This window comes from Chiloscyllium plagiosum, chromosome 32, assembly GCF_004010195.1.
Source record: "Chiloscyllium plagiosum isolate BGI_BamShark_2017 chromosome 32, ASM401019v2, whole genome shotgun sequence".
Taxonomy (NCBI): domain Eukaryota; kingdom Metazoa; phylum Chordata; class Chondrichthyes; order Orectolobiformes; family Hemiscylliidae; genus Chiloscyllium; species Chiloscyllium plagiosum.
Genome location: NC_057741.1, coordinates 26,750,578 through 26,764,984, shown reverse-complemented (window position 1 = coordinate 26,764,984; position 14,407 = coordinate 26,750,578). Strand labels below are relative to the sequence as shown.

Sequence of the window (14,407 nt, the reverse complement as noted above, 5' to 3'; positions counted from 1 at the left end):
TTGGAAATGCGATAGGTGGAGGGAGGTCAAGGTGAGGGTGATAGGCCGGAGTGGGGTGGGGGCGGAGAGGTCAGGAAGAAGATTGCAGGTTAGGAAGGCGGTGCTGAGTTCGAGGGATTTGACTGAGACAAGGTGGGGGGAGGGGAAATGAGGAAACTGGAGAAATCTGAGTTCATCCCTTGTGTTTGGAGGGTTCCTAGGCGGAAGGTGAGGCACTCTTCCTCCAACCGTCGTGTTGCTATGGTCTGGCGATGGAGGAGTCCAAGGACCTGCAATGTCCTTGGTGGAGTGGGAGGGGGAGTGGAAGTGTTGAGCCACGGGGTTGGAGGAAGAGCGCCTCATCTTCTGCCTGGGAACCCTCCAACCAAGTCCCTCCTCCCTACCTTTTATCTTAGCCTGCTGGACACACTTTCCTCATTCCTGAAGAAGGACTTATGCCCGATACGTCGATTCTGCTGTTCCTTGGATGCTGCCTGACCTGCTGCGCTTTTCCAGCAACACATTTTCAGCTCTGTTCGTGCTACGTTCCCTTGAGAATCCATCACCCCCTACAATTTCCAAAACAGCATACCTGTTTGAAATGGGTATATCCACAAAAGACTCCTGCACTACCTGCCTACCTCTCTTACCTTTCATGGAGTTAACCCATCTCTGTGACAGTATCTGAGATTTATCCCCCTCCTTATAACTGCTGTAGCAAATTCCTCATTGCTTGTAACTGTCTCTCCAACCGATCCACTCGACCTGATAAGATTCGCAGCCAACAGCATTTATGGCAGATATAATCCGCAGTAACCTTTAAACTCTCTTTAAATTCCCACATCTGACAAGAAGTACATTTCACTGTACTAAAGGCCACTTTTGCTCCTTCACAATCTATAGACCCAGAAAATAACACCATCTTATTCCTCTACAAACACTGCCCCAGGTTAAATTAATAGTTATGGCTTATATTTTAAGTTCGATCAAGAGACATATCTCCAAAAATATATAATCAAGAAAGAACCCACTCTACTCACTACTGCAAATTCTCTGTAGGCCACACTTAAAACAACAATTAACTTATCTGATTCTGTGCTATGAACTTCACCCAACAGTTCCTCCAAGATCAGTTGTGAATTTCACTGTTTGTTTTATTTCCCAGATGTACTCTGACGTCCAGCGATTCATGAATTCAAACAGCAAAGACAGTAACTGTGCAGGTTCTCTCTCTCTCTCCTGCAATGACTTCACCATGTGCTTCCTTTGTCTGTTCTTCTCCCTTTTAAAATTGCTGTTGTTTTGACTTTTTTTTCCAAAGTTCCAAAACAATGCAACAGCATATAAAACAGTAATTGCTGCTCCTGGAATTCGAGGAAATCACCTCCAGCACCAAAATACCTCAAAAAAGGAGCAGCTGTTACAGCCAGTTATTTTTCCCGTCCTCCATCTTGGATTCAAATGTTAAACAACATTCTGCGGGACCTTACCTTTAAGTGTATAAGTCCTGCTCTGATTTGTGTTTCCAAACTGCAGCACCTCGCATTTATTTATAATAAACTCCACCTGCCACTCATCGCATTGGCCTTTCTCCTCCAATTTTGGTGTCATTTGTTAACTTACTAACTATACCTCCTATGTTCACATCCAAATCATTAATATAAATGATGAAAAACAGTGGACCCAGCACTGATCCTTTTGGCACATCACTGGTCAGAAGCCTTCTATCTGAAAATTCACAACAGCCCAGATGGGACTTTGATCATAACTGGACTTTATGCTGGTACCAGTGATTTCCTGGAATGCTTCAGCAAGGTAGAGTGTGAAATAGTACAGTGCCAGGTCTTTGTAAATAAATATGGATGTTGGAGGGCATCCAGTGGAAGCTAGTTCCTCAGGGTAATATCCAAGGCACAATTGTCTTTAGCTATTTCATCAATGACCTTCCTTCCATCATAAGGTCAGAAGTGGGATGTTCCTGATGCTTAACATAGTTAAGCATCATTCATGGCTCCTCCTACTGAAACAGTCCATGTCCAAATGCAGTAAGATCTGGACCATGTTCAGGCTTGGGCTGACAAGTGGCAAGTAACACTCATGCCACTCAAATGCCCAGAAATGGCCATCTCCAACAAGAGAGAATCTAATCATTGCCCCTTGGCATTCAATAATATAACCCTCACTGATATCCATAAATCAACATTCTGGGGGATGACCATGAGTGGAAACTGAATTGGACTATCCATATAAATATTATGCCTCCAAGAGCTATAGGAGCCCCTCTACCTTCTCAAGAGCAACTAAGGCTGGGCAATAAATGCTGGCCCAGACAGTGACGTTCCCATCTCATGAATGAATTGAAGTGTTTTTATTCTGTTCTGCATTGTGGAACATTTGCCCCTGCTTTGAAGGTATATCTTTTGAAATGTCTGGCAGCTCATTTACATAGTCGTAACAGAGTCCAAAGCCAGAGGGCATAGGTTTAAGGTGAAAGACTTAAAAGGGACCTAAGGGGCAACTTTTTCGTTGGGAGTGTGGTACATGAGCTGCCAGAGGAAGTAGTGGAGGCTGATGCAATTACATAATTTAAAAGGCATCTGGATGGGTACATGAACAGGAAGCGTTTAGAGAGATATGGGCTGAAGTTGCCAAATGGGCCTAGATTAATTTTGGATATCTGATCGATGGACTGGTTGGACTGAAGTGTCTATTTCCATGCTGTGCATCTCTATAATTCTGAGAGGTTTCGTTCTGTGTTATTCCCTCCCCAACCAACTTGTATGTAAGTACATTTAACCTTTGCTGTCACTCTCTCTGGTTATCATTTCATATTAGAATAAAACAAGTTCATTGTTGAGTTACAGAAATCATCGAGAAGCGTGATAAAGTGTCACTGGAAGAAGAGATGACAGAATTGAGACGCTTTTCGAATCGAAATAGGCCTCTTCATGAAGGTGACTTTGACATGTCTGATGTGATCTACTTCTCAAAAAAAGGACTTGAAGCTATTGTTGAGGATGAAGTGACCACTCGATTCAGCTCTGAGGAGTTGGTCCTGTGGAATCTGTTAACAAGGACTAACCGAAACTTTCAGCATATAAGTGTTCGTCTGACTATACTATGGGGTTTGGGAGTTGGGTTTCGATATGGAGTCCTCCTGCCCCTACGGTAAGTAAAATAAATCTTAACAGGACTCCACAGGTTTTGTAGTATGGCACTTTATATATGGATATAGCATTCAAATTAACAACAAATAAAGCCTTTTTATGGTTGGTGGGGGAGGGGGAGTGGTTGGGGATGAAGGGTGTGATCCAAAATTGTGTGTGAAAGTATTTTACATAATCCTTCAGAGAGAACAGGATTTAAATGTAAGAGTTTGTGATTCATACGTGCTGCAACATGGTAAAATTTGTCAGATCTTGGGCTGTCGACAAAAAGACAACATGAGACACAAAATCTCATATATCCACTGCATGTTGTGTTTCCATTTCAATTTCCATATCTATTTCATTTTCCATTTTTTGGCTTTGCATCTTTTGCTTATGAGTTTCCTTTTGTTTAAAATGTCTCCTCTTTTCCCATCAGTGGAAAGAATTTGATGATCACAGCCGACTCCTATGTAGGAAGAATGGGATGCAGAATTTTCAGCTCACCTGATCTATGCTGATGTTTCTGTTTTGCACAAACTGCATCCTGTTACACATCTTCCACCCCATCCCCCATGAACTATATATTTCTCCCTCAGGTACTTATTTTAGCTTCCCTTTCAATCAGGGCTTCCCAAATTGTGGGACCACATTGGGATTGCCAGGTCTGAGTCAGCAATTCCTGACATGAGCTCTACCTTACTAAGTGTTGACAGATGAGTAGCCCCTTTAAATCCTTGTGTTTATTTAAAGACTGGTATTGCCTAAATTATCCTGTTTAAGGCCTGTTTCTCCTTGAAAACAAAACTCAATGAAACAGTAAGTTCTTTTAAAAAAAAATCAATAGCCTGATGGTTAAACACTTTATCTGTGTTTAATGCTGCCGCTTTTATGCCAAGTAAGAGATGATTGAGAATATCAAACTGAGAATCTATCAAACCTTCGTCCTCTGCACTACCCTACGTTGGGGAATCCGGACAAGGCAGGAGGAAAGATTAACCTGCTTCTATCTTGGTTGTCTTCAACTTATCTTTGGTAACTCTTGTCAGGCCAAAGCTACCAGCTCCTAGACACTTTCTGTGCTAATTTTATCAGCATGCACTTGTTACTAAGCCAACAATATCTGTTCTGGTGCAGTCACATTCAGTCATTTGAATGGTGGTCATATGTACATAGTCCTTCTATTTGGTGAACTGTCTACTAGGTCATGATCTCTTGGCCATCAATATCTTGACTACAAGGACATCTGTAAGTACAGACATTAACACTGACTCCTCACTCATTGTTGGCTGTGACTTCTAGAGGCTGACTATTTGGAAAGGCATTGGAAGAAGTGTGGGCAAATGAAAAGCTGATGAGAAGAGGGCCCAGAGAGAGAGAAAAAGAGGCCAGTGAGTCCTTCATCTTCCAAGTCCACATTCTTCCTCTGCAGCAAATGTGGCAGAGAATGCCAGGCCAGACTGGGGCTCCCGAGCTTCACCAGATAATGCCCAATATGGAGTTGGTTACCATGGCATAAACCAGCACTACAAGAGATACAGGGCTGTCACCACCATCACTTAAACTGTACAATCTAAAGTAGCATTGCAACAAAGTGGGCTTCTCACAGCCTACAGTGTAACAGCACTCAGTGAAAATAATCATTTGTGCATTTCGTATCAGCAATGCTTAACACAGGTTATGAGTTTTACTGTTTCAGAACAGGCAGTATATTCTGGTTCTGCGAATTCACGTCACTCACCAAACATACTGCCCTGAAACTACATCTAGATGTAGTCAAACATCTAGTGTTGAAATTCAGACCTCTGAAGAACATATTTATCTGCTGATCATTTGCATGGAGTATTCAACTGTTCTTCGATAATTTTGTTGTGACTTTTTACTCCATTGTATAGTGAGTGAATTCAGTCCTATACATTACAGGTGGTTTCCATTGTGTAACACATTTTAACAAGACCTCGTAACCTGTTCTCTCCTGCAGGATTACTTTGGGTCTGATTGGCATTAGCTGGCTGGTGATTGGGACCACCTTTGTAGGACAACTGCCAAACAGCAGGTAAGGAGCAGCTCATTCCAGATGCGTACCACCCTCTCTGTAAAAAATGTTGCCCCTCATGTTCCCCTTTATTCTTTCCCCTCTCACCTTAAACTGATGCCCTCCAGTCGTTGATTCTCCAACCCTGGGAAAAATGACAGAATGCATTCACCCTATCCATACCTCCCATGACCTTATACACCTCTATAAGGCTCCCCCCTCAGTCTCCTATGCTTGGAAAAAAAACGTCCGAGCTTGTCCAACCACTCCCTATAACTCAGATCATTGAGTCTAGGCAACATCCTTACAAATTTCATCTGCACTCTTTCCAGTTTAATAACATCCTTCCTATAACAAGGTGACCAAAACTGAACATGATACTCTGAGTGGCCTCACCAACATCCTGTACAACTGCAATATAACTTCCCAACTTCTATACTCAATGCCCTGACTGATGAAGGTAGGTAAAAACAAGGACTGCAGATGCTGGAAACCAGATTCTAGATTAGAATGGTGTTAGAAAAGCACAGCAGTTCAGGCAGCATCTGAGGAGCAGGAAAATCGATGTTTCGGACAAAAGCTCTTCATCAAGAATAGAGCAATTCTGCTCCTCGGATGCTGCCTGAACTGCTGTGCTTTTCCAGCACCACTCTAATCTAGAACCTAACTGATGAAAGCCAATCTGCCAAAAGCTGCCTTCACTGCCCTGTCTACCTGTGACTCCACAATCAGAGAACCATGCCCCTGTGTTCTACCACACTCCTTAAAGCCTTACCATTCATCATGAAGCTCCTACCATAATTTGACTTTCCAAAATGCAAGACCTCACACTTATCTATATTAAACACCATTTGCCATTTCTTGGCCCACTTCCCTAGCTGATCAATGTCTTGCTGCAATTTCTGATAACCTTCCTCACTGTCCACAATACTGCCTATTTTAGTGTTATCAGCAAAAATACTAATCATGCCTTGTACATTCTCATCCAAATCATTGATGCAGATAACAAAAAGATAATAGGCCCAGCACCAACTCCTGAGGCACTCCACTAGTCACAGGCCTCCAGTCCGACAGGCATCCTTCCATTATTACCCTCTGCTTCCTACCATCAAGCCAATTCTGTATCCGATTTGCCAGCTTGCCCTGGATTTCATGCAGCCTACCATGTGGAACCTTATCAAATGCCTTGTTGAAATCCATATAGATTACGTCTACCGCCCTGCCCTCGTTAACCTTCCTGGTCATTTCATTAAAGAATTCGAACAAATTTGTGAGGCATGATCTCCCACTCTCAAAGTAATGCTGACTACTTCTAATCAACCCCGTCTTTCCAAATGCATGTGTATCTTATCCCTCAGAATCTTCTCAAGTAACTTATCCATCACAGATGTTAAGCTTACTGGTTTATAGTTCCCAGGCTTTCCTTTGCAGCCCTTCTTGAATAATGGCAGAACATTTGCTACCCTCCAGTCTTTCGGGACCTCACCCGTAGTTAAATCATTACTACTCTTTGTTTTTAATTCCAGATATTTGTGTTTGTTGAATTCAAATTCTACTGTTTGCCATTGAAACCCATGTCTCCAAAACATTGACTTAAGGTTCTGGATCATTAGATAGATGACATTATCATCATGTCACCACCTACCCCTGTTAAACTGTGAAGATGTTGTAATTACTCTTTTTGAACTAATGCAACTGCTTTGCTAAGGTGACAAGCCTCACCAATATGAGAGTGATTGTGGGTCACTTGAAATCACTGTACATTTCTCCTCAGTGTGAAGATGTGGCTTAGTGAACTTGTACACTTGATGTGCTATAGGATATGTGCAAGAGGATTGTCTGCAACGATCCATTACCACCACAAGTAAGTCTGAAATCACCAAACTTTCATGTAAATTCTAAAATAGGGTAATTTAGAAAAACAAGGGAAAGAGCCTGAAAGAGCCAATCGACAAAATGTAAAGGTGAGATGTCCCATTTAATTAATATGAGGACCACGGGGAGTAATTCTATTTGATTGTTTTGCTTTCCAGAGAGTAAAGTCTTGGGCTCCTCCTCTCCCATTAGGGCTATGTTGTAAGTCGTCTATTTGTTTGGGATGGGTGTTACGAAGAATCAGCACACTATGTTCTTTTAACACAAATAGAAATTGCTGGAAAAACTTAGCCTGTCTAGCAGGCTGACATCTGAAGAAGGGACAGTGGACCTGAAACATTAACTTTCCTTCCCCTCCACAGATGCTGTCAGACTTGCTGAGTTTTTCAGCGGTTTCTATTTGTGTTTGTGACTTCGAGCATCTGCAGTCCTTTGACTTTTTTTGTCATTTGCAGTTACTTTAACCTTTGGGACCGGCCATTCACATGTATAAGAATGGTTTCCCTCCAGTAGCATAATGGACTCACGTGACATGACTTTGGCCATTTGAGTCCCTGAGGGGCATAACACCAGAGCTCTAAAACACACCTAAATAAAAGCATTTATCTGTTGAGATCGATCTAAAATTTCACTATAGTACTTTGAAAAAGAGTAGGTGAATTTTTCCTGGTATTCTGATATTTATCCCTCAATTAACATTATAAAAACACAGCTTCTCTGGTCATTAACACATTGCACACCCAGCAAATTCCAATGAATAACAAATTGGAAAACAATTTTTCCCAATATTGCAACACTTCACTGGCTTTGAAGCACATTGCAAAGCCCAAGTGGTTATGAAAAGTGTGACATAAATGCAAGTCTTTTTGCTTTTTTGTCATAGGGGAGGATGATTTGGGTTTCTGCCATACTATAGGAGATAGTTTCCTTTAATCCAACGTAATGAAATATCAGATCTGCGAGTACTTGATTGTTACGTTGATCTAAAATGTGCAGACAGTTTTACCAGAAAATTCAGTGAGCACTGAAGTGGGATTTCCAATTTTACTCTTTAACCATTAGGAATTGTTCCATGTTGAAGGATAGAAATGTTCAGACCACGAGCAGTGATGTGTGACTTAGAGCACGATATTCATAAATGTGTGTTAGATTCAGTTGATAAACAACAGTTATATATACTTAAGAATGAAATTGTGTTGAATTGCAAAGTGGGATAACTGGAGATGGTGATGTTGTAATGAACTGACAGTGATCATTTGAAGTTCACTCTGAGACAGCACTCCCAGAATGAGCATCTGGAAAGTGAATATACTGTTACCAGTTATGTGCATGTACAGGTACATGTGAGGTTCACTATGATAGAAAGTACAAAGACTCTACATACTCTTAAGAAACTAAGTTCCTTAGTAGGTACAGGAGCAGAGTACAAGGCTCCAGTGATATCAATACACAGATTATAAAACCTAGTGACACAGATTTATAAAACCTTTAAAGAAGCAAACATACATTTAAGCTTATTTCTAGAGGGGCCAAATTGAAAATCAGAGATGTTAAACCAGCTCAGTTGTTAAGTTTAAATCCAAGACAGATAAACTTTTGTTAAGCAAAGGTATTAAGGGATATATGGCAAAGGTATATGGAGTTAAGCCATACATCAGCCGTGATGTCATTTAATGGTGGAACAGGTTCGAGGGGCAGAATGGCCTATTCTTGTTCCTATGGAGCAGTTCTTAGATTATTCTTGCAATATAGTGAACAGTTCTGATCTCCATAAAAAAAATTACAAACATTGCAATTTGAATTTGGGAATATAATAACGCGATTAATACATGCTGATGTTTTTTGTTAACTTCTTCATGAAAAGATGTTGGCGGCTGGCTAGGCCAGCATTTATTGCCCATTTCTATTTGCCCAGAAGGCAGTGAAAAATCAAACATTTATTATGGGTCTGGAGTCACATGTAGGTCAGACCAAGTAAGGATGGCAGATTTATTTCCTTTAAAGACATTAGTGAGCCATGTGTGTTTAATGACAAATGGCAGTGGTTCCATGGTTGCCATTAGACTAGCATTTTCTTTTATTCCAAATTTTTTGAAATTGCGACACAGTGGCTCAGTAGTGAGCACTGCTGCTTCTCACCCTTGGGTGACTGTGTGGTGTTTGCACATTCTCCCAGTGTCTACATGGGTTTCCTCTAGGTGGTCCGGTTTCCCCCCACAGTCCAAAGTTGTGCAGGCTGGGTGAATTCACCTTTGGAAATGTAGGGTTAGAGGGACAGGGTCGTGGGGGTGTGGGTCTATTGGCATGCCCTTTGGAGGGTTGGTTAGGACTTGATGGTCTGAATGGCCTCTTTCCACACTTGTAGGAATTCCACGAAACTCTGATGATTCCAATTGAATTCAACTTCCACCCTCTGCCATGGTGGGATTCAAACCCATGTCGCCAGAACATTAACCTGGGGCTTTGGACTACTTTCCCAGTGAAATTACCGCTACACCACTGTCTCCAGCCAAATCTATTGAAAATATAATCTTTACTTTTAATGAAGAATTTTTTTTGCTCTTCTGTCCTTTGAATTTGAACACTCTACAATTTAATTTGATGGAGCTTCAGGTTAACTAGCAATGTTTCATTGCATGTCCTGAAACAGACTCAATACCACAGCCACATTTGCTTCAGCACTGTCCCCATGACCTGTCCTACCTGCCTTTCTTCTTTTCCACCTATTCACTCCACCCTCCTCTCTGACCTATCACCTTCATCCCACCCCCATCCACCCATTGTACTCTTTGCTACCTTCCCCACCCTCCTCCCTGACCTATCACCTTCATCCCCACCCCCACTCATCTCTTGTACTCTATGCTACTTTCTCCCCACCCCCACCCTCCTCTCATTTATCTCTCCACCTTCAGGCACTCTGCCTGTATTCCTGATGAAGGGCTTTTGCCCGAAACGTCGATTTTCCTGCTCCTTGGATGCTTCCTGAACTGCTGTGCTTTTCCAGTACCACTAATCCAGAATCTGGTTTCCAGCATCTGCAGTCATTGTTTTTACTACAATAAAGCTCTTGTATTTCAGTATATAGTGTGAGTTTATTCAACATGGTACTGTTAGCAATTGTGGACGTTTTGATTCTTATCTGGCCTTGATTCTCCTCCGGGTTTTAAACAGTTCAAATGAATGTTGGGATCACAAGAATAAAATGTCTTAAAGTTCTTCACTGGAGATTAGTGCTGTACCGTCTAAGCAGATATTAGAGCCAGTGACCAAAACTTTGGTCAAAAAGAGAGGTGTGAAGGAAGGTCTTAAAGGAGAGTGAGAGATATGGAGATGGAAATCAAGGGAGGGAATTTCAGAGCTTGGTGCTGAGGTAATCAAAGGCATTTGTACCAGTTTTGGATTAAAGATTAAATGTGGGGCAAGAGACCAAATTTGGAGAAGTGTATGGAAAGCCATGGGGATGGAATGAGGTGTGACTAAGGAAGGATTTGACAAGAAAGTTGAGAAGTTTAAAATTTTAAGTTTTACTTACAGGAGTGGTGGGTGAATGGGACTTGGTGCATATGAGGATATGGTTAGCAGGGTTTGGATAAGCATGAAGGATGCAAAATGGAAAGCATTGGTGTGGTTGGGGCTAGACGCAAAAAAGGCTTGAATGAGGGTTTCAGCAGAACTGTAGAAGGGTTCAGGCAGACAGAGTGAATGTGCCCTCACTCAGTTGTGTATACCTATAGACTTGAGAGAAGTATTGAGGTAGAGAAAGGCTGGCTTCATGCTGGGATGAGGTAGGGTGAAATTTTTTTTTTCTCTACGCTGTTCGAATTAATGAAACACACATTACTTTCTAATTACAGAATATAATTTATTCCAAGTATATCTCTCAGCACAGTGCAGGTATTTTATCTTATGTGCCTTTTTTTCCCATTATAGTTGCCTATTTTGGATTATATTAGGTTTTATAGCTTAACTCGTTCAAAACTCATTGTCGACATGTATGGAAGGTGATCTGGTAAATTTCAGTGAGGGAGATAGTTTAGCTCTGCAAGTTCAAAGAAATAAGCAACAATGATTTTCAGCTCATGCAAGACCAGTGAAGTAATTGCGAATATTAAAAAGATAGATTTGCATTTATGTGGCCACTTTCCAGTCCATTTTTGAGCTCTTATTCCCTTGGGTTTTTTTTGGAATTCGGTTAGCTCAGTTGGCTGGATGGCTGGTTTGCGATGTAGTATAACATCAGCAGCATGGGTTCATCCAAGCTGCCTGAGGTTATCATGAAGGCCTGTACTCCTCAACCTTTCCCTTTGCTTGAGTTGCGGTGAGCCTCCTTAAGTTAAACCACCACCGGTCATTTCTCTTTCACGAGAGAACAGTTTTCTAGGACAATGATGATTTTGCTTTATGTTTAACTTATTTTTTCATTTCAATTCCGTCCCCTTTTTGACTTGTTCACATTTTTAAATACTTCTTTTCATCTTGAGTGATCTACCTTCCCTACCATTTTCTAAATTTGAAATTTGTTCTTAAATCTTTTGCTTCTTTTCCAGTCCCCCATCACTACCAGGCTCCAGACAATCTCAGGGTTCAAACATTGAGAAAAATCACTTTCAAAAGAACACAATGTGACACTTAACTTCACTGCCAATCAATAAACAGAGTCATGACCCCTGGGGCTTATCTTTAGTGTAGCTTTAACTTTTTAGCATGGTGACCTCCTGGTCTTTCTTTACATAATTGTGGGTGAAACATACCTGTGAAATAGAGTCATAATGGTCTATAGCATCGAGGTAAAAAACAAGGACTGCAGATGCTGGCCCATTGGGTCCATGCCAGTATATAATACCTGTGAGTCTGCAAATATATAACAGGATAATTTTAGACTGGGTTGATCAAACATCCTTGTTTTGCCAAGACACTCCAGAGTTATGTTTGCACCTCATTGTGTCCTGACAACTGTGCCCAAAATGGTTCAAATGTCCTTTGGTTCAGATTTCCTGTTATTCTACAGACTGGAATGAGTTTGAACTGAATTTAGCATTCTGCTTGCAAGCTTGATCTGTCGTTTTGCTCCACACCACAACATTGCATTTCTGGGTAACTTGTAGAGCACTTGTAAGGTGGAGCAAAAATATGTGGCAGGAAGTCCGTGCCTGATTGGCCAGATTATCTGCAAGACATATCAGGGAATCAAGTTTGGAAAGAGAAGAAAGGGCACCAGTTTATGGAATACTGGACTTGTTTCAGTTTGTACAAGGGTTCAAAGGGAGGAATTGCTGTTCCTTTGGAGCTGAAAAGAGAAATTTGTATGTGTGTGAGGAAACATTAATTAGTTCAGGGTATCACGATTTTCACTTTTGTATTTGGAGATGCCAGTGTTGGACTGGGGTGTACAAAGTTAAAAATCACACAACACCAGGTTATAGTCCAACAGGTTTAATTGGAAGCACACTAGCTTTCGGAGCGACGCTCCTTCATCAGGTGCTAGTGGAGGGCTCAATCCTAACACACAGAATTTATAGCAAACATTTACTGTGTGATGTAACTGAAATTATACATTGAAAAATTGATTGTCTGTTAAGCCTTTCATCTGTTAGAATACAGTGATAGTTTCACTTCTTTCATGTGTAAATCACAAAACCTTTTTTTTTAAAATGTTGCATTCTCGGGTTAGCTGTTAACAATGGTGATAGCTAGACAATGTGTTGAAGGTGTTGGCCCCCTGTGTTCTCTGTCTATGCCATGATGTTTAGATTGATTCTAATCTAAAAAGTGAGTTAAAAGTGAGTTCTACATAAATTCATGCAGTTTTTGAGCTCAGAGTTCTACATGAATTCATGCAGTTTTTGAGCAAAGTACAATGTAATCCTGCAAGTACAAATTCACCCCACAAAATATATGTGTGCATGTGGGTCTTTGTCTGTGTGTGTATCTGTCTGGGTTGGGGGTTGTGAGTGTGAGAAAGTGTATGTGTGTGTGTGTAGTGAGTGCAGGTGTGTGTGTGTGTATAGGAGTGCCTGTGTATGTGTGTGTGTGTGTAGGAGTATCTGTGTGTGTGTATAGTGCAATGGAGGTCACCTGTAATGTGACATGAACCCAAGGTCCCGGTTGAGGCCCTCCCTATGGGTACCGAACTTAGCTCTCAGCCCCTACTCGCCACTTTTCTCTGCTGCCTGTCCTGAAGTCCACCTTGGAGGATTGGCATTCTCAGCAGTAATAGCAAAGCCCACCCTGGAACCACAGTAGACAACATTATCACTGCGGGGAAGTCTATTATCAACTTATCGGACCACACCCTTCGACCGGAAGAGATTGAAGTCCTGAGTAGGAGGTCTCAACTTCTGCCCCACCACCAAAATGGACCCTTGGTTCTGGCAGCATGGAGGAGTTCATCAGACGAATGAGACTCTGGGAATTCTTTCAAGGTGCTGGCAGTGATCCCAATGAGCCCACTGATGAACTGGAACAGTCATCACAGGGATCTTTAGAGGAGCGATCAAAGAAGGTGTCAACTTGGACCCCACCGGAGGGCCGCTGTCCTGGGCTTGACATGTATGCTCAAACCGTCAGGAAATATATAAATGCCAGATTCATCAGCCGTACCCACAAGGTAAAGCAAAACATCATCCGTTCACAGCGCAATGCCATCCAGGCTCTCAACACCAATCACAACATTGTCATCAAACCAGCAGATAAAGGAGGAGCCATTGTCATTCATAATAGAACAGATTACGGCAAGGAAGTGTACTGACAACTGAACAACCAGGAACAACCAGGCAACTACCAGCTGATCCAACCAAAGAACACACCCGTGAATTAAACACACTGATCAGAACTTTGGATCCAGTCCTTCAGAGTTCCCTACGCGCCCTCATCCCACGTACTTCTCGTGTAGGCGACGTCTACTGCCTTCCAAAGGTACACAAAGCCAACACACCGGAACGTCCCATCGTGTCGGGCAATGGGACCCTGTGTGAGAATCTCTCCAGCTATGTGGAAGGCATCTTGAAACCTATTGTACAGGGGATCTCCAGCTTCTGTCGCGACACTACGGATTTCTTATAGAAACTCAGCACCCATGGACCAGTCGAACTGGGAATATTCCTCGTCACAATGGACGTTTCTGCACTCTACACCAGCATCCCCCACAATGATGGCATCGTGGCATCAGCCTCAATACCAACAACTGCCAATCTCCAAACACCATCCTACAACTCATCCGCTTTATCCTTGATCACAACGTCTTCACCTTTGACAACCAGTTCTTCATCCAGACACATGGAACAGCCACGGGGACCAAATTTGCACCCCAATATGCCAACATCTTTATGCACAGGTTCGAACAAGACTTCTTCTCTATGCAGGATCTCCAACC

At 42.0% G+C, this 14,407-nt stretch overlaps 1 protein-coding gene across 2 annotated transcripts in view; it reads left to right on the top strand.

Moving 5' to 3' along the window:
• Nucleotides 1-14,407, top strand: part of gpat3 (glycerol-3-phosphate acyltransferase 3) — a 59,205-nt gene that overhangs the window by 16,949 nt on the left and 27,849 nt on the right. For both annotated transcript variants that reach the window (XM_043674288.1, XM_043674287.1), the window contains exons 4-6: nucleotides 2,844-3,147; nucleotides 5,107-5,181; nucleotides 6,935-7,024. In XM_043674288.1, coding sequence (XP_043530223.1) covers nucleotides 2,844-3,147; nucleotides 5,107-5,181; nucleotides 6,935-7,024 — 469 coding nt within the window. The remainder of the gene's footprint in view (nucleotides 1-2,843; nucleotides 3,148-5,106; nucleotides 5,182-6,934; nucleotides 7,025-14,407) is intronic.